This window comes from Brachyhypopomus gauderio, chromosome 10, assembly GCF_052324685.1.
Source record: "Brachyhypopomus gauderio isolate BG-103 chromosome 10, BGAUD_0.2, whole genome shotgun sequence".
Taxonomy (NCBI): domain Eukaryota; kingdom Metazoa; phylum Chordata; class Actinopteri; order Gymnotiformes; family Hypopomidae; genus Brachyhypopomus; species Brachyhypopomus gauderio.
The window spans coordinates 24,616,124-24,643,620 of NC_135220.1; the positions used below are offsets into that span (position 1 = coordinate 24,616,124).

The 27,497-nt window shown below is 47.4% G+C and overlaps 2 protein-coding genes across 50 annotated transcripts in view; both read left to right on the forward strand.

The window, feature by feature from the left end:
• camk2b2 (calcium/calmodulin-dependent protein kinase (CaM kinase) II beta 2) overlaps positions 1 to 11,387 on the forward strand; it is a 40,188-nt gene extending 28,801 nt beyond the window's left edge. For 10 of the 42 annotated variants that reach the window (XM_077020674.1, XM_077020677.1, XM_077020679.1 and 7 more), the window contains 10 exons: positions 106 to 174; positions 1,482 to 1,526; positions 2,751 to 2,799; positions 3,903 to 3,995; positions 4,655 to 4,771; positions 5,045 to 5,197; positions 6,168 to 6,243; positions 6,342 to 6,436; positions 7,855 to 8,089; positions 8,234 to 11,387. In XM_077020674.1, the coding sequence (XP_076876789.1) occupies positions 106 to 174; positions 1,482 to 1,526; positions 2,751 to 2,799; positions 3,903 to 3,995; positions 4,655 to 4,771; positions 5,045 to 5,197; positions 6,168 to 6,243; positions 6,342 to 6,436; positions 7,855 to 8,087 (930 nt within the window). In that variant the 3' untranslated portion in view covers positions 8,088 to 8,089; positions 8,234 to 11,387. The remainder of the gene's footprint in view (positions 1 to 105; positions 175 to 1,481; positions 1,527 to 2,750; positions 2,800 to 3,902; positions 3,996 to 4,654; positions 4,772 to 5,044; positions 5,198 to 6,167; positions 6,244 to 6,341; positions 6,437 to 7,854; positions 8,090 to 8,233) is intronic. The other 32 variants (XM_077020698.1, XM_077020700.1, XM_077020707.1 and 29 more) reach the window with 9 other exon arrangements.
• Positions 11,388 to 12,147: 760 nt separating this feature from the next.
• Positions 12,148 to 27,226, forward strand: ogdhb (oxoglutarate dehydrogenase b). Of its 8 annotated transcripts, none has more exons than XM_077020662.1 (23): positions 12,153 to 12,319; positions 13,521 to 13,898; positions 16,138 to 16,326; positions 16,708 to 16,801; positions 19,648 to 19,763; positions 19,988 to 20,142; positions 20,328 to 20,474; positions 20,610 to 20,700; positions 22,177 to 22,356; positions 22,823 to 22,951; positions 23,042 to 23,221; positions 23,347 to 23,499; positions 23,585 to 23,687; positions 24,021 to 24,149; positions 24,347 to 24,497; positions 24,945 to 25,072; positions 25,215 to 25,393; positions 25,474 to 25,545; positions 25,663 to 25,788; positions 26,050 to 26,122; positions 26,524 to 26,687; positions 26,814 to 26,968; positions 27,094 to 27,226. In XM_077020662.1, the coding sequence occupies exons 2-23, from the start codon at positions 13,668 to 13,670 to the stop codon at positions 27,212 to 27,214; spliced, it is 3,066 nt and encodes a 1,021-aa protein (XP_076876777.1). In that variant the 5' UTR covers positions 12,153 to 12,319; positions 13,521 to 13,667; the 3' UTR covers positions 27,215 to 27,226. The 8 variants fall into 8 exon arrangements, 7 of the variants coding, with proteins under 7 accessions (XP_076876782.1, XP_076876777.1, XP_076876776.1 ...); XM_077020661.1 differs by lacking the exon at positions 16,708 to 16,801 and adding an exon at positions 17,049 to 17,151; XM_077020665.1 differs by lacking the exons at positions 12,153 to 12,319; positions 13,521 to 13,898; positions 16,708 to 16,801 and adding an exon at positions 17,049 to 17,151 and having other exon boundaries at positions 16,142 to 16,400.
• The last annotated feature ends 271 nt before the right edge of the window (positions 27,227 to 27,497 follow it).

A 27,497-nucleotide genomic window follows, 5' to 3' on the forward strand; every position in this document is an offset into this window, starting at 1 on the left:
TCCCCCCTCTCTCTTTCTCTCTCTCTCTCTCTCTCTCTCTTTCTCTCTCTCTCTCTCTCTTTCTTTCTCTCTTGTTTAACAAACACTGTTGTGTTTTCTGCACAGCCACAGACAAACAGCACGAAAAACAGCATAGTCACCAGCCCCAAAGGAAACGTGCCCTCTCCTGCTCTGGTATTTACCGCCTTTTTTCTCTGTCCCATCACGTTCCTCTGTCCTTCCCTTCCTCCATCCCTCTGTGACATCTGTCTCTCCTCCTCTCTTCTCCTGTCTCTGTCCATGTCCCCACCTACCGTGGACCACCCCATCAGTAAAAACTGTAAAGCCTGGAAGACCATTAGAATTTGTTGTTCTCTGGCTGTTTAAGATGTTACAGATCTTGTTAATATTAGAACATGGCAACTTTGACGGAACCACAACGTTGAGTTTGTTGAATTGTGCATCAGTACATAGGGGAAGTCCCCCGATTCTGTCCTGTTCACTGTCGGAAACTGCAAGGCAGTTCATTCTCATTACTGGGTTACCATTTTCATCCGTCTATGTACGTGTAAGTGTTCGTGTCTGTGTGGCCTTTTTACGTCTTGACTAACGTTCTCCTCATTCACCAAAGATAGACCTTTCCACATCTATATGCAAGTTGCTATTTGCATTATGAGATTAATTTACTTACTTTAAAGCTTATAACAATATGAGCTGAAACATCTGTGAATCTTTGTCACTAAAAATGTCCACCAGTTGTAAGGTGTTCTCTGCTTGTCCAGGTTATTGCTATATAGAAGCTCAAATCCCTGAATGATGGATAGTGGTGACGTTTGTAATGAATTACTGCTGTGCAAGATTTCCTAGACTGTAACGTCAGACTTTAAAACGCTTTGAAAATTTACCTCCCATACAAAAGGTTTTTGTTGAATTTTTGAGATATAAGTGAGTTTTATTAATGATGCGTAACAAATGTCCATTGTTACAAGCAATTGGAACAATTGTAAAAACAAAATTTGTATTTTGAAAAATGAAAACCACAACGTCCGGTGTTTTGTTGTCAAATTACATTTTTCGAAGCATTCTAATGAGATTTGTTTCTCCTGCCTGTTGCTATGGTTTCACTGACATGCTTCTTATCTACCTGTGCCGTATGTACTTACTGGCCTGCCTTTGGGTTTTTTGCACTGGCTTTTATTTCTCCCGCTTTGACGGTTCACTCTCTCCTGATTTTTAACCAGAGCCTCACCTCCAACCAATAATCTCCATTCATTAACTTTAAGTTCTCTCTCACTCCCCCTGCTCCTCCCCAATTCTCTCTCTCTCTCTCTCTCTCTTTCTCTGTCTGTTTCCTTTTCTTGCCAACACCTACTACAATTTTCGCTCCCTCCATCTCTCACTACACTTAATTTTTTGCCCCCTCCCCTCCTTTTTCTCGTCTTCTTCGTCTGTATTCTTCGCCCTGCTCCTCCCTGCTCCCTCTTTTCGCTCTCTCTCTGTAGGAGGCTCAGACCACTGTCATCCATAACCCAGTGGATGGGATCAAGGTACATCCCTTTCCCCCTGCCCCTCTACCCCGCCCCCTGCTCTCATCCTCTCCACCGTTGGTCTCCGTTTGCCGGCCAACTTGCTCTCTGTGTTTATGTTCTGAAATTTAAAAGAAAAGGTGTCAGAATTTCAGATATTTCCCCATGTTCGTGCAAAGGCAAAATTGTGCGAATGTCGGGGAGGGCAAACTCTTAAAGAAAACTCCGGTTTCTTCCCAAATGACATGAGAGTCTCAGCTACATATGTCATTGTGTCAGTGGGTGGTTAAAGGAGTTGCCCTCTGCTATCAAATCTCTGTGGCTCTTTGGAAGCCGTCCATCAGTGTCTGCCTTTCACACGTTCCCGAAGCACCATCTACTCCAGCGTGGGCCGCTTTGGTGCATGGAGTCAGGTGGAGTAACCTGCGTGTGGTAATACCTTCCTCGCTCCATCACCCCTCTCCGGTTCCCCACCCTGCCTCCATTGCTCCGCCCCGCGTGTTTGGCCTGCTGCTCCGAGGAACCTCCCCAGGAGCAGCGAGGAGTCCAGAGTGTTTCCGTATCTCTACATTCCTTTGTCTCAGTCCGATAACCAAGCTGTCTGTCAGCCGCCCTCCACGTCGTGTGTGCAGTATTCAGATAACCTGCCCACAGAGACCGGGGGGATATAGGCTATGGTGGAGGTGAGGGTTGGAGGGAGGTGTATCTGACAGACATATATGGTGTGTGTGTCAAATTAATGCACGCTATTAGTGAGCGTGTATTTTTGTGCGTGTGAGTGGGTAGGTGCTTTGGGACGGGCGAGTGTGGTGTGGTGGGACATGTGCGCTCTCTGCTGCCATCTGCAGGGCGAGTGGTGCAACAGTGAGCTAGACCGCAGAAAAGTGCGTTTATACCCAGCGCAACAGCCCCACCAGGTGGCTGGCTGGGGAATAAGCGTGTCCTGAGCTTTCCCCTTCAGGTCTGGGGTAACTAGGAGATATTGTATCTTGGCTGGGACTGTGTGCCCTAATGTTTGCAGTGTTCATTGCCTCCAGCTGAAGTCAAGTGTGTACGCCTCCATCTGTGGTACTGTGGTGATGAAGATTCACATTCATCTTCTGTTCAACATCTGTTGTGCCAAACTGGTTGCCGTGACGCTCAGTGGTGTTTTCGATGGTGTGCTTTTCTGTGTGTTTGACTTTGGACAGGCCAATCAATCATCAGCGGCGTGTGCGTGTGTGTTGGTGTGTGTGTGTGTCGCAGGAGTCCTCGGACAGCAGCAACACCACGATCGAAGATGAGGACGTTAAAGGTAGGACACAAATAGGCACAAACTCTTGAGAACAGCAGTTCAAATATTTCTAATCAAACCCTAACCTTAATACAAAGAAAGCTGATTTGTGTAATCAAGGGGATTTAGTCTTCCTTTCCATGTTGATCAAATTACAATAGTTTGATTAAAAATTACATGTTGATTACAAATGACAAACTCATATCCTGATACAGCTCATTTCATAACCAGATAACAATGCATATCATGACATAGCATATAAATTCAAGGAATAAGTTTATAAAATGACCACATGGAAAGTCCAATTTCTTATTGCGCTGACAATTAAAATGACAATTAATAGGTATTTACTCATATAATCTTTCTTCTTTTATTTAGACCTTTGTGCAATTTTTCAATTACACATATAAGAAAAATTAAAATATTTGTCTATAAAATATAAAAAGGTAAATAGAAAACTAGAAAACATTTTTCAGCTATAGTTGTATTGCAAAATAAATGTAGGCTTTAGAATTATACTATAGTTTGACTAGCCCAGCAGAACAGTCTAAGTTTGGTCATATAAACATATATAAGTGGACACACTGGAGCATGTCTGGCTGAATGTTTGTTGTTTACCTGGAATTGGACCAAACTGTCTTGACCTTGGAAGCCTTTTCTCCAGAAGACCAGCTTTAGAGCACAGGGTTAATCTAGCGGGTTAGCTAAAGCTGTCTTCCTCATCAGTCTCCTGGGAAGGACAGTCAGGAACATCGCAAGGGCACCTTGAACCTAAAAGTCATTTTTAACTTTGGAGACTACTGCGGATGGTGCTGGCAATGACGTGTGTGGGTGTGGGTGTGTGTGTGTCCGCATGAGAACACACGTCTCATGTACGAAGGCGTGCTACGTCCCGCTTCAGATCAGTGAGCCTATCTGGGGAGCTCGTGGCTGTGATGTAGACCAGTTGCTGGTGTTCAGGTTTTGTGACGGAGTTGACTTGACCTCAGAAACGCACCACTGCTGCTTTCCTGAACCACCACGTCCTTCATTTCCCTCTTTGTTCAGTGCGCTCTCTCTCTCTCTCTCTCTCTCTCTCTCTCTCTCTCTCTCTCGCCTCACATACCATCCCTGTCACACACCAGGAAAAAGCCTAGACAACAGCCCCCTTAAGGCTGCTGTGGAACCTGGCCAGGTGCCTCCAGGCTTCGCCCCCAGCCCCACCCCCACCATCTTCTGTAAGTCTGCAGCCCCTTTTGGCCTGGCCTGCTTTTTCCCTCCTCAATCCCTCAACTACTACACTAACCCCCCCCTGGTCTGAGAACTGGAGCAAGAAGTTAGTTAAGTTTTGCCGTATTTTCTAAGCCTTCAAGCTTTGAGAAGGGAACAGAAAGGAGACAAATCTTTTCTCACTCTGCCGAATGACACTGCGTTGGCTGTGTGTTGTGTGTTAATTGGATGCCTAACGGTTTGATTTAGGAATGGTCACAGTTAACACCCTTCAAGAGGTGCAGACCCGTGTGTTCTAGAGAGGTTCTGAGTTATCTACTGAGTCATCATGGCAATGGAACTTGCTTTCCTTTCAGTCAATAGGTGAGATTTTTCTAACCCACCACTGCTAGGGGACTAGTGGGGCCTGATGTGTTTCTCTGCTCTTCCCCTGCACATGCAACTAAACACTTCCATTACTACACCTTGGGGTGCTAAATGGATTTGCATGGGCTCTGAGCTTCGGCCCTTAATTGCATGGGGATCCCTCAGTCAGCAACCTCTCCCAGAATGTGATGAAATGATTCTGAATGAAGCGTCTCTGATGTCCTTCTTTCTGCGGGATGGTCCTCGTCTTTCCTTCACTCTCGCCCAAACACACTCTACCCCAATCAATTCATCCTCACAGCCTCCAAGCTGACGGATGTCCTGGGCTGTGCACGCAAGGGCTCTGGGCCTGCAACCCCACATGACAAAGGAGGAGCCTCCTTTGTACCCTCCCCCCCACATACCCCTGCCACACAGGGTGAGTAAAATCACTCCTAACCCCAAACCACCCCACCTGCAGAAATACCGCAGCTTAAATAATACATACAATTTGCACATGCTGAGAGAAGCAACCCCCTAAAGATGACCAACATTACCCTCCATTTCATTTGTCTGGTTTTCTTTTGTTTTGTTTTTTTTTTGTCTTGATTTTTCTGTTTTTCCGTGTGTCCATTTCCATATGGTTGTCCGCTGTCTCTCATGGTCGGCTGACGTTTGCTGGATTCCCCATCACCTTGTGTGCTCCTGTCAGCACGCTTGACCTCCCTGGTGAACAGCGTGGGTCGCACCTCGGCCCCGCCCCAGCCTGAGCCAGGGACCGCCCCCTCCCCAGCCTCCGCCCCCCAGCCCTGCCCCTCCTCCCCTTCAACCCCGCTTCTCTCCAGCCCCTCTCTTTCTGTTCAGAGTGAGTACTGCATGGTGCACAGAGGCCTTCTTCCTCCACTCTCTCTCTCTCTCTCCGCGACCAGCACGGCTCCCGATCTTTTATGTTGTTTTTTTGAGACCCTTCGAAATTATGGAGCTCATAAAGTCGCGGCTCCAACTCGTTTGAATAAAACAGCATTCTCCTCGAACGGGATTTGGTGACGCATGACCGCCAAGCTTTCAGGACTTCTTAAACCTTCTCCACTTGTTTGGCAGCCGGGGGTGGGCATCATCTTGGCACCTGAAGCTTCTGGGGCATTACAGGCGCCCTACTGTGCCAGCGAACAGCACAGGAGAGACTCACGGAAGAGACACAGAACAGAGTCGTGAAGGGCCTTCACTGCTTTGAAGTCCAGAACACTTTCTTGGCTGGTTTGTGAGGGGGTAGACTTGGGTGCATGTGGTGTGTGTATAAAAGGAAAAAGAAAGAGGGGGATGGTTGTGTGAATGAGGGATTGGACTAAGCTCCATAACGGAGACACAGCCAGATGTGTCCGTAAGAAATGGTGATTAGGTTTGGGATAATTCTTACAGAAGAACATGAAGATCTTCTTGATTCATCCACCGAGACAAAAAGCCATTTGCTGTGCAAGTGAAAGTGATGCTGCTGAGAACTGCTGTTCTCCTGGAAGTATTTCAGGAACTACATCATTAGAAAAGTAACCTAGGACTGTGTTGCTTTGGCGCTTTTGCAGTCTCCACAGTGCATCGTCCCAGAAAGCTCTGATCTGTAAGACCCATAGGCTCCGGACATAATAAGGATAATGATCTTTTATGAGTTTCCCCCTCTTCCCCAAGGAGTACTGTATCCTCAGTAGACACATCATGCTTGAATGCATACGAGAGTGATTGAACGCCCGTGCCCTGTGTGTGTGTGTGTGTGTGTGTGTGTGTGTGTGTGTGTGTGTGTGTGTGTGTGTGTGTGTGTGTGTGTGTGTGTGTGTTTCCAGCACGCAAACAGGAGATAATTAAGATCACCGAGCAGCTAATTGAGGCTGTGAACAATGGGGACTTTGAGGCATATGCGTGAGTCACTGACACACTCCCTCAGTACTCAGCTACAGTTCACCCACAGCTCAACCCGGGATGACGCATAAACAGTGCTGTTAATGGTGTGATGGCAGGAAGATCTGCGACCCTGGACTGACGTCCTTCGAGCCGGAAGCCTTGGGCAACCTGGTGGAGGGCATGGACTTCCATCGCTTCTACTTTGAAAACCGTAAGCACGCAGCAACAAAAACAACTGGCAGGTCGCAATCGATGCAGCGCATCTGATGGTGCAGGGTGGTGCAGGGTGGTGCAGGGTGGTGCAGGGAGGTGCAGGGTGGTGCAGGGTGGTGTAGGGTGGTGCAGGGAGGTGCAGGGTGGTGTATTGAGAGGTGCAGGGTGGTGCAGGGTGGTGTAGGGTGGTGCAGGGTGGTGTATTGAGAGGTGCAGGGTGGTGTAGGGTGGTGTAGGGAGGTGCAGGGAGGTGCAGGGTGGTGTATTGAGAGGTGCAGGGTGGTGCAGGGGGTGTAGGGTGGTGCAGGGGGTGTAGGGTGGTGTAGGGTGGTGTATTGAGAGGTGCAGGGTGGTGTAGGGAGGTGCAGGGTGGTGCAGGGAGGTGCAGGGTGGTGTATTGAGAGGTGCAGGGTGGTGTAGGGTGGTGCAGGGTGGTGCAGGGTGGTGTAGGGTGGTGTAGGGTGGTGCAGGGTGGTGCAGGGAGGTGTAGGGTGGTGTATTGAGAGGTGCAGGGTGGTGTAGGGTGGTGTAGGGTGGTGCAGGGTGGTGTAGGGTGGTGTAGGGTGGTGCAGGGTGGTGCAGGGAGGTGTAGGGTGGTGCAGGGAGGTGTAGGGTGGTGTAGGGTGGTGCAGGGTGGTGTAGGGTGGTGTAGGGTAGTGTAGGGAGGTGTAGGGTGGTGCAGGGAGGTGTAGGGTGGTGCAGGGTGGTGCAGGGTGGTGTAGGGTGGTGTAGGGTGGTGCAGGGTGGTGTAGGGTGGTGCAGGGTGGTGCAGGGAGGTGTAGGGAGGTGCAGGGTGGTGCAGGGAGGTGTAGGGAGGTGCAGGGTGGTGTAGGGTGGTGCAGGGTGGTGCAGGGTGGTGTATTGAGAGGTGCAGGGTGGTGTAGGGTGGTGTAGGGTGGTGCAGGGTGGTGTGAGAGGTGCAGGGTGGTGTAGGGTGGTGCAGGGTGGTGTAGGGTGGTGTAGGGTGGTGTAGGGTGGTGCAGGATGGTGTAGGGTGGTTTAGGGTGGTGCAGGGTGGTGCAGGGTGGTGTAGGGTGGTGCAGGGTGGTGTGAGAGGTGTAGGGTGGTGCAGGGTGGTGTAGGGTGGTGTAGGGTGGTGTAGGGTGGTGCAGGATGGTGTAGGGTGGTGTAGGGTGGTGCAGGGAGGTGCAGAGTGATGTAGGCATGAGGCATGTTCATCTCATGTAGATGTAGAGTTTGGAAGCTTTAACACTAAACCATTTAACCTTAAACCATCTTAATTTTGGTAGACCAACAGCTCAAGATCATGTTTTGATAGATAAAAACTCCCTAGACAAATTGTGCATAATATAAATGGATTTAAACCACTGTATAAAGATTTACAGTGTAATTAGAAATTCAGTGGTGGGAATTTCACGTTGTCCGTGTTGTCCCTGGTTCCTCTGCACGCCGTAGTCCTGTCCAAGAACAGCAAGCCCATCCACACGACCATCCTGAACCCACACGTGCACCTGATCGGAGAGGACGCCGCCTGCATCGCCTACATCCGCCTCACGCAGTTCGTCGACGGCCAGGGCCGGCCCCGTAGCAGCCAGTCTGAGGAGACCCGCGTGTGGCACCGTCGTGACTCCAGGTGGCAGAACGTTCACTTCCACTGCTCGGGTGCACCGGCCGCCCCGCTCCAGTGAAGGTACCACACACACACACACACACACACGCAACGCCACAGCCGTCCTGCAGCGCTGCTCCGCACCTGGGTGGCTCCAGCACCCGTACATAAGGTTGTTTTATTATGTCGTGTGTGTGTGTGTGTGTGTGTGTGTGTGTGTGGTAGGGTGGAGGTGCAGTGGGACGTGTTCTGAGGGCTCTTTTGCAGAAGAAGAGGGGAGGGAGGTGGAGCAGAACATGGGGAGAACTCACCTCCTGCCAGCCTTTCCAGCCCACGCCTGCATGCACCCACCCACTCTTACCGGGCTGCTCTCCCCCACCACCACCACCACCCGCCACTGGCCTCCACCCGCCGCGGGACTCTTCCTTCCACACCCTCAACCGTCACGCCAACGCAGGTCAACATAGCGCCACAAGTACACAACAACGGCAGTACACAAAAATTGGTCATACAACTACATATTACAACTTATTGTCTCTTTGCCAAGATTCACTCAAGTGAGTGAGTGCATATATCAGTCTTGGAGAGTGAGCATAGACTCTAGATAACCAATCACTGATAACCTGCTCAGTATTCCAGCCTGTGAATTGCCTTTCCTCCCACAGTCCCGCCTCCCTGTTTCATACTCTTGTCTCCATTGGCCTTATGCCCTGTGTGTCAAGGCACTTCTACCTATCATAGATCAAGTTTTAATGAAGTACTATTGATATTCTTCTTTGCTATTATTAAAAATAATAATTATTATGATCATGGTTACTACTTTTGCCACTTTAAGTATTGCTGTTGTTCTATTGAGACTGTATGTTTAATAGTCAAATTATTGATGCCAGTTATACATTGGTTTGAACATCTGTTTTCCCTCAGAAGCATGGAGTTGTTTCGAATTTCTCTGCGGGGCTTTTGTTTGTTTATTTGAGTAATCTGCAGTCTACTCTGGCACTGCTGTGGGGTTTAAAGGGTGTGACTGGTCATCAATGTCAGTCTGGCCCTCTAGAAGAGGACCTGGCGTAGCCATGCTCTCAGACGAAGTTGATCATCCACCCACGCACTGCTCAGTCACGACACAGTTAGCTCTGTGTGTGTGTGTGTGTGTGTGTGTGTGTGTGTGTGTGTGTGTGTGTGTGTGTGTTTAACTGCTCTCCTTGCATCTCCACACGCTCAGTGTCCACACTCTCGTCGAAGTGCTTTAGCCTCAGGTTAAACAGTGTTTAAGGACGTAGGGCATTGTTTATCGCTGTCATGGGAAAGATGTGCAGGACTTGTGTGAGTTCTGCATACTGCAGTTACCTGCCTCAAAATGACATGGAAAAATTTATATAAAGAATGTATTAGTGGACATTTTATAGAATAATAAAGGCAGAATAATCCGTACCATGTGGGTTTACATTGTCAGGTGTACAGTTAAGGTAAAGAGAGTTTATCTCTTATATAAATCTAGTCATTCACATCTACTCATGCACCTTTTAGCCTACACACTTTGGATGTTTATGTCTTTATATATGGGCTGCTAAACCTCTTGGATTGTTATTTATATGATAACTGCAAATATTTTCTCATTTCACCATGTATGGATTTCTAGAAAGTGTGTGGTGGCTGAGTATTTTGCGGATGTGTCATTGACATGGCAACGAACGTCTCCAGTTGGACGTACTGAAAGTGAACATGCAATTTTGTGATTTGAAAAGGTAGCTCCCGTAATCCAGAGTGTATGATGGAAATTAAAGTGCGTGTGTGTCTGCGTGTGTGTGCGCGTCTGTGTGCTAGCGTCCGTTGCTCAGGCTTTTTGACGTGACACCAGTAGCAACTGGCATATGGCCCGGTTAATATTATTAAAACAACAGAGTCGCACGTCACTGATTACGTCACCCGCTGACTGAAGAACACTTCGTTGTCAAAGTGGTCGAGGAAGTCCCCAAGAAGACTGCTGTACCTTTTTTGTTGTTGTTGTTTTAATTGTCTTTGCCCCTTTTTGTTTTACTCTGCAATGTGAATATAGTTTTGAAGTTTGTCTCTGAGTTCCATGCTTCACTTTTTGGGGGGGCGGGGACCTATTTGTAAATGGTGAACAGTGAAGCCACGCCCCTTCAGACAGCAACACTGGAGCCCGCACGACTACATACTCTAATATAGTGTTGTTCCCTTTTCTTCTGTGTGTTTAGTATTGCAAGGAAACATTGAAAACTATGACAGGTATGACTTTTAACAAAATAGATATCTTGTAAAACCGCTATGTAGTGATAACATACTATAGGTGACAATTATTTGCATGAACTTCAAAATACATTTTAGTGATTTTCATTCTTTGTTTATTTTTTACTGAATGCTGGTGAATTATGCTCCGCTACCAATTTTCAGAGCTTTGTAATGGCATATAACTATTTTTGTCTCAAGATGATGATGATGATTATGATGATTATGGATATCATGACAAATTATGTAATGATGAATGTATGGCATGCTTTTGTACAGGGTTTTGTTGTTGTCTGAGCAGTGCTGGTCGATGTAAATGAAGTATGCTATGAGGTATGTTATAAAGAAATGTATGGCAATGTCATTTGATTCTTTAACCTTTGTAATGATCTGTCAAACAGTTCATATAGAATGGCTAGTATTCTGGCTATCTTAGTAAACATAACATCTTAATATGGGTTTGCTTAATGGTAGTGTCTCTGGTGATACAAGTTTACCACCAGAGGCACAAACCTTAAGTGATACTCTTTACCACATTTTTAAATACCCTTCAAATTTAACAGTTGAGAAAAATGTTAGATAAAGCCTTTCTGGAATTACTGAAGGTATCTTGTTATTTTCCTACTGAAATTGATGGACAATTTACAGGTAAAGCAATGCGTCTTTTAAGCAATGAATGATAAAACCTCATGGCCAACTGCAGTGTGTGTGTGTGTGTGTGTGTGTGTGTGTGTTTGACTGATTGTCACACCTTGCTGCTCTTACAATATCAAGCCAATAGCTATATGTAGTGTTTCCACCTTAACTCCTCTTTTCCCTTACTTGGTTAAATTTGATTGTTTTTGATTTATACAATGCTGAGCCTTCTAAATTTGTTTTGGGTGTCATTTTTGAATATTTGTATATGATCTCTTTATTGTAAAATGAGATTGTGAATCCTAAATGATTATTAGAAAATTAGTTTACTTTGAGTCCCATGTTCCTTCTGATTCTTATACTTATGTGTTCTTCCGATGTTCTGTCTCTCTCTCTCTCTCTCTCTGTCCCCACCCCCTCACCCTTCCCCTTATAACTTAAGCAGATGTGTTAAGATGTTATCAATATGTTACAAATAAAAAAATAATAATAATGTAAACACTGGCAGTTATCTTTTTTCTCTGGGTGCTAATGGGCAACTTAACCCTGAGATGCATCTTGGCCCTGTGAAATGTGCTGCATGCACAGATCTGAATGAAATAACAAAGCAGGTGGAGGGTGGCTGGAGCGTGTCTGAATGAAGATGGTTGGGTGTAAATGATGAGGGATACCAATGACCCATTTCAAACAAGGCAAAAATATACACTGCTGTCTGCACGGTGTCTGGGAGCTGTCTGCACAAATCAGACATGGACAATAGTCAATTAATAGGTACACACAATTAATTCATGACGTTTGGGTTAGCAAAACCTTGTGAGTCTGCCTGTGTGCCATAATTACACTGAACAAGAATTGTATAGGGTCGGTCTCAGTACTTTCAAGAATACGACACTGCATTTGGGGAATCAGACGAATCTAACAATGCATCTTCAACCTCTTTTGTTAATGAACCAAGCAATACTCCTTTTATAGCAGATTTATATAAATATTTGCAATACGTATTGCAAACAGGTCTGCAATACTATTGTAAACGAAAACAACAAAATTACTACAATGCAGACGAAGCCTTTATGTCAGAAGAACTACGTAAGTAACGCGAAAATAAGAAACGTTAAAACCTCGATCAATAAACTCCAAACTTTTTACTCATGAAGTAAATGTGGCTATTGTTAGTACACGTATCAGGAGCGTCTACGCAGTTGTAAATTTGACTGTTTTCTCAAGGACCCTGCAAATAGTGTGGAGGTTGAACTGGTCCGTCGTCACACCCTCAATGACGCAAGACCTCGATCTCCGCATTTGAAACTTGCAGCCACGAGTGGACGTCGGCAGGCAGGTTTTACCACACAGGCAGTATTTTGGATTATGGCCATTTTAACATTTAACATTGAAACGCCATGCCATCTCATTCACTGTGAACTGAAGGTAGGTTCCCAGCTTACATTTTAGCAGCAGCAGACGTACTAGCTAACTAGTTATCTGCTTACCTATGTGGCTAACCTAACTAGCTACGTCCGTATTTTTTAATAATCAGCACTGGGTGTGCCGTTAACTGCACCTAGTCCACTTTTCTTAGCTTGCTTCGTGATGACCGCGACAGTCACTATAATAAGTTAGGTAACGCGGACTAACACACAGCGCCTTGCTGCTGAACAGATGGCCACGTGATCCGCCCCGCGCGCGTGAGTAACGGTGAGCAGCTACGGTATTGCTCGCGCGCCCCCGGTTGTCCCGCGGTTGATTAACAAAGGCGCAAAAAAAGATGTTTGTGACAGGAAAAGTCGCCAACATACGTTTCATTATAAAATTAGGTTCGGTTGTTGGTTATAGTTAACTTTCTAACTAGTTATTTGGCTAGCTACACGATGATGTTTAACTGTCTAGCAATGGCTGGCTAACGTAGGGGGCTACACGTACGTTTAAAAGAGGCTGACGGTTTTACGGACACAAGCAAAATAAAAAACACTTCTGTTTCTATTTGTTTTAAAAAAGTTCTTTTGACGTGGACGGACCCCGAACGGTCGGGATGGGACCGTCCCATATTTGAGAAATAGGCGTGGGTCCATTCCCACAAGGGCCTCCTCAGAATATAGTTTCGTATACCACGAAGAGCAAGATCTTTTGTTTTAAGGAGCTGTTTGGAGATGTAATGGTCTCTCTTGCAGGCTTCCTTTAAGCTTTATCACTTGCGAATCAGTTTATAGAGAAAAGAAAATGGTCAGAAACTACACGGATCCACTCGTTTGTCATTATGAATGTCCTCTTCGTGCAGAGGGAAATTAGTGAAATTTCACTTTCTTTGGAAGATTTACTTTGGTAGCCATGATTCTCAAATTCCCTTTGTGCTTGGAGAACCTTCTTTATGCGATGTTGCTATTAGGAAAACTTCCTTGACTATAAGTAAAGGAAAAATTTTTTTGTATAGCGTTTTTTACAATGACTGTTTTTTAAAATCAGCTTTACATATGTCCGAGTCCAAGCCCCTGTTAGCAAGCCAGAGGCCACAGTGGCAAGGAAGAACTTCCTCCAGGATGGGGACAATATAACAATATAAACATTAAGCAGTCTGTTCCGTAATAATTTCTGCCTCTCCTCCAGTATTTAATGTTGTCTTGGTGTTTTTCAGGCCTGCTGATAGCTTGTGGAAGTACTGATCCCAGGAAGACGGGTCTGTGAGAACAGTTAATTAGCTGCAGGGGAGCAGCTCTGAGCACTTGAAGACGCGCAGCTTCAGACAGGCGAAGGTGCAGCCGGCCGCTCTTAAGGACTGTGGATGCATCGCTTAAGGACTTGCGCCTCACGCCTTTGGCCGCTCACGCCTCCCCAGCACGCCCGGACCGCTTCCTGGCAGAGGCCGTCGGTGGCATCGGCTCAGAGGACGTTTCAGCCAATCAGGTGCTACACGGCGCCCGTCACTACCGAGCCGTTTCTCAGTAGCACAAGCTCCAACTATGTGGAGGAGATGTATTACGCATGGCAGGAAAACCCCAAGAGTGTACATGAGGTAAGACTGCGTAGTGGAACAGGACAGAGGGACATGTGGCTCTGACTGGTCTGGTATCAGTGCTTCAAGGTTAGAAGTTTCCAAAGCGAAAACTAAATCTCAGTTCCTGAGCTGCGACGGAACTGCAACCTTTGTTTTCTTGCTTAAAGTTTTTTAAGTCTTATTGTATTTTCTAATTTTCTATTTGTTTTGTCTTGTCAAATAAAAACCTGTGACTTTGATAGGAAAAACATTATTGAACTGACATTTAAAACTGAGTTCATCTGTGGCAGTAAGCGCTTGTACTCACAAAACAACTTTGCTCAACAAAAATGATCAGAAACTACTGAATGCAAGACCCTCCGTAGTTGAGCTGGGTTTAGTAGTAATGCCGTCTTCAGAGCAATGGAGTAGGGCCAAGTACCTCTTTAGATTAGTTGAGCTGGGTTGAGCTTTCCAGTGATTCACTTCTTCTCAATGATGTCACTTGAATAACTTTTCAAAAGATGACAGACAAACAAAAAAGTAAAAGACATTTTGAGCAAATAAATGTGCTTCATATGCCAAAGTAAATGGTTATAATTTGTTTTTACTCTGGGCATGGGGGTGATGTATTTAAATGGAAATCATTACGTCAGTCCATGTAGATGGAACACAGGGAATTGAAACAATGAAAATGTTGGAGTCGGACTCTTGGCAAACTGTTGTGAGACGAAGGGAATGCTGAGCTCTGGGATCTTTCAATCTGTCACATTCTGCATTGCATTATGTGGAAACTCTGCCTTCATATGCAGGTGCATCAGCCACTGTCATAGGGTGGCATGTCCCTGGGGTCAGTGTGTCCGTGGTACCAGACCAAGGAAGGGGGAAGGCAGTGTTGATATCCAGTTGCTCTGCAGCTTGATGGTATAACTAGAGAGCCTGGCTGATTTGTGGCCAGAACACAAAAAAAAACAGATGAACATAGACAGTGACTTGTCACACTTGTATGATTTATTTGGTTCACTGAGAGAAAATGACTGGCTTGTATTTCAAGTTCCGTCCCTCTTGCAAATGGAGAAGCTGATTCCGTAGTTGTGTCTCCTGTTTGGACGGAAAACTACAGCAGTGTATAAGGATACATGATGTCAAACTCACATATCACTATGTAGATCACATAAATATGTAAATCACTAGATCTTTTGTCATCATTATCTCTCTTTACTAAGGCACCTAATGTATTTTGTAAGGTTGGGTACTCAAAGTCTTCTGGCGACTGAGACTTCTCTCAGGGGCTAAGGTAAATAGAGGCTATTAGGCAAACGGACCTAACGTCACGCAGCTACTGGATTGGCCCTCTGCACTGACTCAGCAGGCTCATGCATGGGGCCTCTGAGACGCCGTCCCCCATCCTACTGAACCCGCTGGGTTCCTTCTCAATGCTGCAAATCCAGTTAGAAACTAGTCTGTTCTGTCATGCGCCGTCAGCCAAGTCATTGGCTCATCATGAACACTGGTGGAGCTTTTTCATAGACGGCAATGCCAACTAATTTGCATCCACCAACTAATTTGCATCCACCAACCAAAGCGTAACTATTTTAATGTGTAGTTTTGTTGCTTTGTTTTTTGTTTTGTCTTTGGTTATTGTTTGGGTCTTGGAGGCCTGCTCATGACCTCTAAGCCTATCAGACCAGGGTAGCCATATGCAGCTACACATTTTGTCAATTTAGTGGCCCAGCTTATGCAATCCTACTGTATTACTAAACACTGAACTCCTGGGAGGTCAACCAAAGGCCTTGATGATAAAGGACAATCTTGGTGCACTGACTAAATCATCCTTGTGAGATCGACCATCAGAGTTTGAATGCAGCTGCTGATTCATGTAGTCGCAGCATGGAGCCGTTCTCAAAATACAACATTTTTAGGCTTCTAATGTCATTTGAATGTTTGCATGGTGGCAGTCATGGTCTGATAGTAGGCAACGGGTCTTGTGACCAGAAGGTCGTGGGTTTGATTGGCCATGACTAAGGTGCCCTTGAGCAATGCACCTAACCCCAACTGCTCCCTGGCTGTCAGGCTGGGGTTGCCCACCACTCTGGGCATGTGTGTACCACAGCCCCCTAGTAATCACTAGTGTGCGTGTGTGTGTTATCACTGCACAGATGGGTAAACGGGGAGGACAAATTTCGATTGGGGTGAAAATCACAATTGACAAATGAGGCACATTACTTTTACATTACAATGTTTATTGTTGTGTCTCTTTTTCCCCCCTTTACTCCAGTCTTGGGACAACTTTTTCCGTCAGACCAATGCAGGCACTCCACCGGGCGTCGCCCACCAGAGGCCGCCTCCCCTGGCCTCTGGCCTCCCCACCCCTCCTCGGGATCCGGTGCTCGCAGACGGACAGTCCGGCGTGGAGAAGCTGGTGGAAGACCACCTTGCTGTGCAGACCCTCATCCGGGCATACCAGGTAGCACCTCTCTTGCACCCGTGCAGACGGGTACCAGCCCGCCCTCGGAGCACAGCTACGGCAGGCAGCTTTATGTAAGCCACATGCATTGTTATTTTTCTGTTGAGAGATGATTCCACAAACAGGTGAATATATTTCTGAAATACTACTGTGAAAATGCATATGTTTCTGATCTAAAGTGCAATAGAATCACACTGTGCACAATGAAAGACCCAATGAAGAGTATTGCTATATCAGCTAATGAGTTGCTGAGTGCTTCAACTATATGCATCATGGGAGATTTATGTAGTTGATCTAAAATTGCAAAGACGGTTATCCTGTGGGTACACCTGGACAGCTATGATCGTCTCAGCCTTTTGAGTGCTGTTGCCTTGTCTGCAGGTGAGGGGTCACCAAGTAGCCAAACTCAACCCTCTGGGCATCAGTTGTGTAAATTTTGACCACACCCCATTCACAGTGGGGTCTCAGCAAGGCGGTGAGGACGGCTCGCGCAGTGCAGTGTCTTTGTGCTCACCCACCCCGACGAGTGTCTTAATTCGGTCTTCGCTCTCCCCTCCCCCGCTGTCCTCCGTCTTCTCCCCGTGTCCTAACCTCCCCTCCTCCCCATTCCCCTTTTGGATTTCCGCCTTCTCTTGCTGTGGCTCTTTCCATCCTGTTTTCTCCCCCCTCTCTCTTTCTCCCTGACCCCCCCCCCCCTCCCTCCGTCTCCTGCACTACTACAGATACGTGGGCACCATTTTGCCCAGCTGGATCCCTTGGGGATTATGGACGCCGATCTCGATTCGGGTGTCCCCACGGACATTATCACGTCTTCCGATAAACTTGGTGAGGTAAACTATCCCTGCTGCTATGGGGAAGTTTGGGATGGTTCATTCTGCCCCCTCTTCCTGACCACGCCCACCACCACTCCACCTCCGCACGCATGCCCTGTCCCCACTACCCAACACCAGCGGATGTTTGCAATGGGTAAATGGAAGAATGCATGTTCAGAGGACAAACATGAGCCACGGTCTCCGCCCCATCACTGGGGGTGAGCTCACAAGTGAGTCTGTGCTAGCCGGGGTTGGGACGGCTGTGTATTTACCCATTGGAAGCCATCCCTCAGTGACCTGTAGCACTCTCATTGGCATGTTCTTTAGCCCAGCATGTTCTTTAGCTCCTGTCTTCCGGAACATTCCGCGGGCTCCTCTTCCGCTGCTGATATCACCCACGGCGCCGCATGCTTCCCTCCTGTGAATGGCCATACTGTACCGTCGTCATTCCTTTAGAGTTTTGTCTCATACCCACCTGAGCGATTGCGATCAGGATGATGAGAGAACTCATTGTCTCATAGTCGATGAGTGACTTTATTTTCGGGAGTGTGGATAAACTGGTGGTTTATCAGTGCAGCTTGACTTGATCTTACCCAGCTGCTCTTCCAGTGTCGAGACAACAATTAATCATTTTTGTTTTGATTTGAGTTAAATGATCCTGTGCCTTCTAAACGTAAAACGACTTTTTAAACTAGTCAGAGAGATTTTAATGACTTGTTTTGTTTTCGTAAGCAGGCTCCATTCCCACCCGCGTATCCTCCAGCTGTATTCGGTAGCGGCCCGTGATGTCATCTTCCCGGTATCTGTATCATACATGCCAGAGTCCACGCTCTGTTAGGGGGTTGGGGCAGAAGGGCACTCCAGTGTTCCTGCGGCACAGCCGTCCCGTAAAGTCTGCACAGGCGGGACCCTGTTTGCTGTAACGTGTGCAGAGTTAAGGGAGGTGTCGCTGTGGCATGCGCCGACGTTGAGTGTTGGAGTTCACTTTTCAGAAATGCTCGTCTCAGCTCTGTCTTTGAAGTAGTTTAGGCTCCTTCAGGCAAACTTGTTTTACATGGTAACTGGGATTGTAGACTTGAAAATGCCACCAAGCAAGCATGCAGCATAAATATGGACGTATTATATCCCATCCCTACTCATGACCCTTTTAAGAACAATTATATTTACTGATGATACTGCTTGATGATGTATTGATTTTTATATCAGTATTTTTTATGCTCAAATTCAATACACTTAAAGACTAATATAAATTGTTGAATACTTTTCAAATATTGTTTTTTTCCCCCATTTTAATTTATTGTAGTATTTTTTTATCCTGATGAATAGGTCATGCTAAAGCCAATAGTAAAGCACCAAACAGATTGCTCATGAGTTGTTAACCTGTACTCCTCTGTGCTCACCGACGCTCAAACGAAACTTGTATGTGTAGTCTGTGTACCTGGGGTTGTGTGTAGTCTTGACTATGACTGAAACTGCTGGAGTATCAAAACAGGTGGTGTTGCATGGGCACATTTGTAAGTCTCCACTTTAACTCTCCATTTGTGCAGTTATTGGCTTTAGTCTTATTCCTTTTTATGTGTGTATCTGGAGTTCTGTTTTTTGTTGTTTTTCTGAGAGCCCCAGCCTCCACCCATACGTGATGGAACTGTAGTCCTCCACCTCCTCCTTAAAAAGCTTTTACAGCTTCACCTACAGGTGTGTGTAGGGGCAGGCAACATGACGACAAACGTATTTGTTGTAATTTATCAGAATAATGACATACTGTTAATATAAAATTGCCTTATTGATTGTGTCTGTAAAGGTCCTTCTCTTTTAATCTGAGACATTTGATTAATGTTCATAATATTTTGGAGAAATCCAGTGCAGAAAGGTGATGTCTCGCCTTAGTTTGACACTTCGGGGTTTGTGCTGTAGCATCAGCTCTCTGTGCATACTGCTGCCTGAAGGCTTAGTGTCCTTTCGTAGTGTCTTGGGGCTTAGTGGCTGTTTGTAGTGTCTAAGGGCAGAGTGGCCTTTCATACTGTATTGTGCAATAAAAAAACATTCTTTGCAATGTTGTCATTGTTGAGCTGTATTCTGCATGGAGCCAGTCATTTGTACTGAGCGTTTAAAGGTCTTGTTGGAGTAAAATAGATTTAGAAATTCAGCTTCCCCTGCACTTCCCTTTGGGGTTTGAAGCGTTTTGTACGTGTGTGCAGTGCCGTCACCGTGTCCAACTCTCTCTCACCACGTCATTTTCTTAACTACTAGCAGTATGTTCCACTTTCTGCTCCTTTTTAATATCCTCCTCTGCTTTCATGCCATTCCTCAGCTTCTCACAACGATTCTGCCCGAGTGTCTTTCCAGCTGTTTGCCAATCAATGCACTTTTCTGGATTAAAAAAAATCACTTCCTAACATGTTGTTCTCTCATTTGTGTTTGTCTTGGCCACGCTGCCCCACCCCTACCCCACGGCGGTCCGTTTTACACCCGGCACCCCGTCCCCGTTTGTGCGCATCGTCTCTGGCAGGTTTCTACGGCCTGAGCGAGTCTGACCTGGACAAGGTGTTTCGGCTCCCCAAGACCACCTTCATTGGAGGCAGTGAGGGCGCCTTGCCTCTCAGAGAGATCATCCGCCGCCTCGAGGTACACGTAGCCTCGCTTGCACCCGCCCCTTGACTGTATACCCAGACGCGATTGGTTCTCCCAAATGATGTTGACGATAAACCATACAACTAATGAGGAATGCTAGTAAATGTGGCATTGTCTGTGGTTGACCTCGTTGACATAGCACCGCAAAGATGATCATCCCAAATCCTTGGAGTGTGTGGTAGCCGTGCGTGCGTGTTCATGCTTCCCTCTACCTGCAGATGGCGTACTGTCAGCACATTGGCGTGGAGTTCATGTTCATCAATGACCTGGAGCAGTGCCAGTGGATCAGGCAGAAGTTTGAGACTCCTGGAGTCATGCAGTTCACCCTGGAGGAGAAGAGGACTCTGCTGGCCCGCATGGTTCGCTCCACCAGGTCAGTCCACCTCCCCCTCCGGGCTGGTAGGAGAGGACTTCTTCAGCTACTCCCCCTCTTTTACGGTGCTCAAGGTCAAGCTTTTTGTGTATGGTATGCTAATCCCGAGTGGGATTAGGTTCCGTCAGTTCTTGGGGTTTTGTCCCAGTGGCTTTACAGGACTCAAGACACTGTGCCCTGAACAGGTTTGAGGAATTCCTGCACAGGAAGTGGTCATCAGAAAAGCGTTTTGGACTGGAGGGCTGCGAATCGCTCATCCCAGCACTAAAGACCATCATCGACAAGTCCAGCGAGAATGGAGTGGAAAGCGTCATCTTGGGCATGTCCCACAGGTCCTTTACCCACTCCCCTCCAACTTGGCTTTCATTTCTCGGGCTCGGTTGAATGCTTCCAGCATCTTAGTAACGCCCAATAACGTCTGACTCCCCAGTAGCAGCTTCTGACTTCCTGTACCCTCTTCTCAACAGAGGTCGCCTTAACGTGCTGGCTAATGTTATTCGTAAAGAGCTGGAGCAGATCTTCTGTCAGTTCGACCCCAAGCTGGAGGCTACTGATGAGGTTGGTCGTCGTCTTTCAGTCACGGTCCCAAATAGGGCTGAACGATTTTGGAAAATAATCTAATTGCAATTTTTTATCTATAAATTGCGATTGCGATTTAAAATCGCGATTTTTTCCCACTGTTTTCAGGAAATTCTGTTTCAACATTTTTTATACAGCTTAGATACAGGGTTGCCAACTTTTCAAGATCACTTGGAGTGAGACTTGAACCTGGAGTGGGTGGCGAATGTAATTTGTTGTTATGGGGGGGGGGATAAAATTGACTAAATTTAAGTATTATTATTATATCGCGATCGATCGCCTGTGGTTGGCGCCAGAGCGAACTAGTAACTTTTTAGTCCAAGACATTTTAGTCCAAGCTCAATGCGTGAGAGTTGGCAGCCCTGCAGGTATAGCAACTTGGCTAAAATATGTGCGTGAGGGCATTTGGTAGCGCATATCCAGTGTGTTTGACAAAGCCATGAAGCCGGGCTTGTTCACTATATTAACTGACATCATGTCTTTCACTATGAACTCCGTTACTGCCCGAGTTATTTCAGCGTGCCGCTTCCAATTACATCCATAAGGAGTTACACTTTCAAACGGTTCGGTCAGTGAACCCTGTCTGCTGGACCAGTCAAGCTATCCGTGCTTTTGCGATTCATCCGTGCTTTAAATCTTATTGCGCCTATATGCGTGATTTTACGGTATTTCGCTGCTCACCGCATACTAAAGCTGTATAAGCGCAGAGAAACACTTTGGCGTATTTGAAGACGCAGCACTGGTCGTTGGCATTTTAGCCTTACAAATATCATACGAGGCTTTGTGGTGTTTTTTAAATGCTGAAGAAGGTTTGTAGTGTTACCTCGCGTCGTAGCGACAGTAGCAAGGCACGTTTTACACAGTACCTGACGTTGAGCAGCATCTTTTTAAAAGCCAAAGTAATTTCAAACTTATGTGCTGCCCCTCTTTGGTATTAGACTTTCAGTTGTGTCAGCTCATGTCGAGCCTGAAGCCATTGTGTAACAAGTTAAAGTGCGCTGTGTTAACTTCACTTCTCCACTTCCCTGCCTCCTGCTCGAGTTTTCTCCGTTCGTCCTCGGCTCGGCTCGCTCCCAAGTCACGTGACCAGTTTAAATCGCAGCCTGTGCGATTAGAGAATCGCGTTTTCAAATATCGCGAGATTATCGCAAATGCAATTAATCGTTCAGCCCTAGTCCCAAAACAAACAAACCTCCTGCAACAGGACGTGACTGAGCTGTTTTGAGATGAACCCCAGTCAGGATTGCTATTAACAAAAGCTATGAATTCCTCAAACCGCACTCTGTTGGCGGTCCCATGTCCATGTCCGCAGGTTTGTTGTTATGACATACGTTAGCTTCTATTGACTACGTTCTTCACGGTAGTTGGCACCCCAGGAATTTAAACCAGGTTGAACTCGTTCAAATTGTTTTTCTTTCCACCACCGTCATTGCTTTTTTTCTGTCTTCCTGCTAGGGGTCCGGTGACGTGAAGTACCACCTGGGCATGTATCACCGGCGGATCAACCGCGTGACCGACCGCAACATCACACTGTCGCTGGTGGCCAACCCCTCTCACCTGGAGGCCGTTGACCCAGTGGTGCAGGGCAAGACCAAGGCAGAACAGTTCTACTGCGGAGACACCGAAGGCAACCGGGTCCGCAACTCCTCTCACAAACTACAGAAGCACCATGTCTATTTTGCTTTCGAGCGATCTTGCCCCGATAAAACTCTTTATGCCCAAGTGTTTGTGTACTTGACACCGGACAGAGGCATAAAGCTCTGGAGGCCCCGGGCCTCATCTTACACGCTTGATTCAGATCGAAGGCCAGACTGTCCAGCATGTTATAGTCATGTTGTCGTTTTCAACTCATTTTCTGGAGTACCACAAAAGGTTGCAGTTACACAGTCTGCAGGTGTAATACGGGTTCTGCTTGCCAAATGTCGTTCCATTGAACTTTTGTTCAGCAATAAAAGTGTCTGGTTATTGAAACATGTAAATAGACCCTAATATAGTTACTTATATGCCCATACATGAAGATGTTCAATGCCTCGCTGTGCTTGGTTTAATTACCTGGTTTTAAAACCATGTAGATTACCTTTTTTCCTCTCCCCTCCCCCAGGTGATGTCTATTCTGTTGCACGGTGACGCTGCGTTCGCAGGGCAGGGCATCGTGTACGAAACCTTCCACCTGAGCGACCTGCCCTCCTATACGACCCACGGCACGGTGCACGTGGTTGTCAACAACCAGGTTCTGCTCCCTCCACCACCACCATCCAAAAAAAGTAACTAATATCTCGGCTCAAGGTTTCAATGTTAACTGTCTCACATCTCCTCTTAGATCGGCTTCACCACAGACCCGCGCATGGCTCGTTCGTCTCCCTACCCGACGGATGTGGCCCGGGTGGTCAACGCCCCCATCTTCCACGTAAACGCCGACGACCCGGAGGCTGTGGTGTACGTGTGCGACGTGGCCGCAGAGTGGCGAGCCACCTTCCACAAAGACGTGGTTGTGGACCTGGTGAGTGACGGAGCCCCGCATCACCCCCACCGCCAAAAGGCAGCCGACCCCGAGCCACGTCGCCGGGCGCCGGGCTCTTTCTCCGGGTTTCCCGCGTGTGACGGGCGGTGGTTCTCCCGTTACAGGTGTGCTACCGGCGGAACGGCCACAACGAGATGGACGAGCCCATGTTCACGCAGCCGCTGATGTACAAGCAGATCAAGAAGCAGAAAGCCGTGCTGCAGAAGTACGCAGAGAAGCTGATGGCGGAAGGTGCCGTCACCAGACAGGAATACGAGGTCGGGTCCCGACGCCCCGCGAGCAGACCACACGAGGCGCTGACCCAGCAGACGTGTTAACGTTCGTGTAATTGTGTGACTCTAGGAAGAGATTGCCAAATACGACAAGATCTGCGAGGAGGCGTACGCTCGCTCCAAAGACGAGAAGATCTTACACATCAAACACTGGCTAGACTCCCCTTGGCCTGGTAATGTCAAAAATGAATGAACTGCTACCTGTGCACACTGGCCTCTTTAATAGGTGACTTAAATAGCCTTTCTGTCTGTATTAGCCACTTAGTCACTAGTCTCTCACTGCTAACTGGACTAAAAGTGTTTTTAAATGGAAGACCATTGTTTAGACTGTGCGGTGTCATGGTGCTGAGTTGGTATAACTTTCATTGATCCACTGCTTGGGGATCCACTGCTAGCATATGTGCATGGCAGCTGAGGAGCTATGGGCCCCATCCCAGTTGGGAGGCTGCTGTATTTCCTTTATCCCATTCATCACTGACCCCGGCACCATGCGACGTGACATGCAGGTTTCTTCACTCTGGACGGCCAGCCTAAGAGCTTAACCTGCCCCTCTACGGGGGTGGAGGAGGTGGAGCTCGCCCACATCGGGGAAGTGGCCTCATCCGTGCCCGTCAAGGACTTCACCGTCCATGGAGGTAACGACCACGCACGCAGTTCAAAATGTCTGCGCCTTACATGGGAAAGACTGAAGCAAAGTTTAGCTTATAAGGTCGATAAATGTAACAAGTAAGGGGAGGGTGTACTGAGACTTAATAAGCTACACTTAGTTCAGGATAAACGAGCGGAAGGAAAACGGTCTCTAAAGCGCACACACTCGTTTGTCCCGCATGAGGTCTGCGGCGGATCCTGAGGGGTCGTGGGGTCATGGTGGAGGAGCGGACAGTGGACTGGGCGCTGGGCGAGTACATGGCCTTCGGCTCACTGCTGAAGCAGGGCACTCACGTGCGCCTCAGCGGACAGGACGTGGAGCGCGGCACCTTCAGGTCCTCACGCAACACCACGGCGGAAACCTGGCCGCACGCACACGGCGGCCGCTAGAACACTCTTTAATGAGCCGTGGTACTTTACATTATGCACATGAAAGCATTTTGAACTGACAGTAAGATAGCTGACACTATTCATTATCCTTGCTGCAGCAGCTTGCTGTGGTTTTTATTTATTTATTTATTTTGCTGTTTTTTCTGGAAATTCCAATTAAAAGAATTAAATTAAAAGAAAAGCAATTAAAAGAAATTGCTTTTCTTTTAATATCTAGGTCATCACACCATGTTCTTAGTACTGCAAACATGGATCGTCTCAAAATACATTAAAGCTCTTAATGTTCCATATAAAGAACAGATTCTGATTTGCTTTCTAACAAATGCTTTCCAAAGTGACACTTGCCAAACTCCACCGGCGTCGGTCTCACTGACTCCCCCTCCCATTCACAGCCACCGGCACCACATCCTACATGATCAGAACGTGGACAAGAGGACTTGCATCCCTATGAACCACATTGACCCCAATCAGGCCTCCTACACCGTGTGCAACAGTTCCCTGTCGGAGTACGGGGTGTTGGGTCAGTGCCTGTCCGTCTCTTTACTCCAGATTACTGAGGATGCATGTCTGCCTTTTCATCACCAGTAGCCATATTGGTCCCAGTGGCTTCAGTTGCCCCCCCACGGGTGGTCTTTTAACCTCTGCTCCATAACCCTTTGCAGGCTTTGAACTGGGCTTTGCAATGTCGAGCCCCAACGCCCTGGTGCTTTGGGAGGCTCAGTTTGGAGACTTCCACAACACTGCCCAGTGCATCATTGACCAGTTCATCTGTGCCGGCCAGACCAAGTGGGTGCGCCAGAACGGCATCGTCCTGCTGCTCCCCCACGGCCTGGAGGGAATGGTACGTTCCCGTCTCTCGCTTCCCACTGTCTCGTCATCCACGCCATTCTCGCCGCTCTTAACACCCCGCTGTGCTTTCAGGGTCCTGAACACTCGTCGGCTCGTCCCGAGCGCTTCCTGCAGATGTGCAACGACGATCCCGACGTATTTCCCGTAAGTCCCGCGAGCTCCGTGCCCATCAATAATCCCCCCCCCCCCCCCCCCCCCCCCCCCCCCTGCAGCCGATCCCGAGGCCAAAGCATGCGGCGACGTTATCTCCATTCCTTTTAGAAAATCCAGGGTGACTTCGCCATGCAGCAGCTGTACGACTGTAACTGGATCGTGGTGAACTGCTCCACTCCTGCAAACTACTTCCACGTGCTGAGGAGACAGATCCTCTTGCCCTTCCGCAAGCCGGTGAGAACCCCAGAACCCCAAACCTGCGACTCCTCGTGTCTAGTGCAGACCTTGGAGGCTCTCCAGATATTTAACCACAAACACTGCACATCCCAGTAACTCCTATTTAACCCAGAGCTGAGGTCCACCACATTTGGCTTAACATGAACATACCCGGACTAGGAGCAAAGGTTTTTAGGAAATTGTTGGAAGAACCGTGTGATGTTCATTTCCAGAGCAGTACATCAAATTCTAGTTTCTCGCTTCCCGTCTCACCTGCAGCTCATCGTCTTCACCCCCAAATCCCTACTCCGCCACCCAGAGGCCAAGTCGAGCTTTGATGACATGCTGCCAGGTGAATAGCTTCAGTCTACATGCATACATTTGGCAGACACTCTTATTTAAAACTGAAATGAAGTTGCTGTGTTGCAGAGGAAGGTGAACGTAGAGTTGAGTCTTGTGCAAAGACTTTTATTAGTATATTTTGTGCATACAGTTTTTATTACACCTTGTGTAAAAAAATAATAATGAAAAAGCTACAGGTACCCACTGTTGTACTTTCTGTTGAATGTTTGACAGTGTTGACTGAATAAGCTGCATCACTGCCGTTTCCATATGGTACATTGTGGACACTAGAACTAATAATCAATTTCAATATCACTGAAAATGTTTGGGGTTTTTTTTTTTGTTTGTGCAAACTGTGCAACCCTAGTCAGCGCTGCTGGTATACGCCAACCCTCATGTGTTTGTATGTAGGCACAAACTTCAGGCGATTAATTCCGGAGGAAGGTCTGGCCTCCCAGAATCCCGCTGGGGTGAGGCGCGTCGTCTTTTGCACAGGGAAGGTTTACTATGACCTGGTCAGAGCACGCAAGAGCCACGGTATGGAGGACACTGTGGCCATCGTGCGAGTTGAACAGGTATTGTGCAAACAGACGCTCATATCTGTCCACTTCAAAACATTACCTCGCTTGACCAATTGTGACTATGGACGAAACAAGAAACAAAAAGGTGCAATTGATAAATTAGCTGCAATTCGTTTGCAGCTCTCGCCATTCCCGTTTGACCTGGTGAAGATGGAGGTGGCTAAGTACCTGCAGGCAGAGCTGGTGTGGTGCCAGGAGGAACACAAGAACCAAGGCTACTACGACTACGTCAGGCCACGCATCTGTAGCACCATCGACCACGCCCGTCCCGTGTGGTGCGGCTCTTGTCATCTCTGCGACCTTGATTAGAAATTAACGCCCCCTCGTCTTTTCAGTAATATTCTCATAATTCCCGCTTTAGCTCGTTTTGTGATTGTGCACACGTTTCTCTGGTTCTTAGGTATGCCGGACGTGACCCGGCTGCTGCTCCGGCAACCGGGAACAAAAAGGCGCATCTTGTGGAGCTGGAACGTTTCTTGGACACAGCGCTCAACCTGGATGCCTTCCGGGATCAGCACTAAACGCTCCGCTGGACAAGCAACAGTCCTAAAGGCATGACGCTCAGAACACACGACACAGCCCGCTCGGAAGCTTCTCAGTCCCTCAGTCTCATACTGAGGCCCAAGTATCAAAACTTTCTTTGACCGACGCACAACTTGTTTGCTGATCTAATGCACATATTCCAGATGGGCAGGGTTGTTTGGACACTCGCTGCATGCGTTAAGATTTTTTGCTATCTGCAACGTTCCATAAAGTATCATAGACATTCAGCAACATGAAGTTGAACTATTCTACCACCTGGCG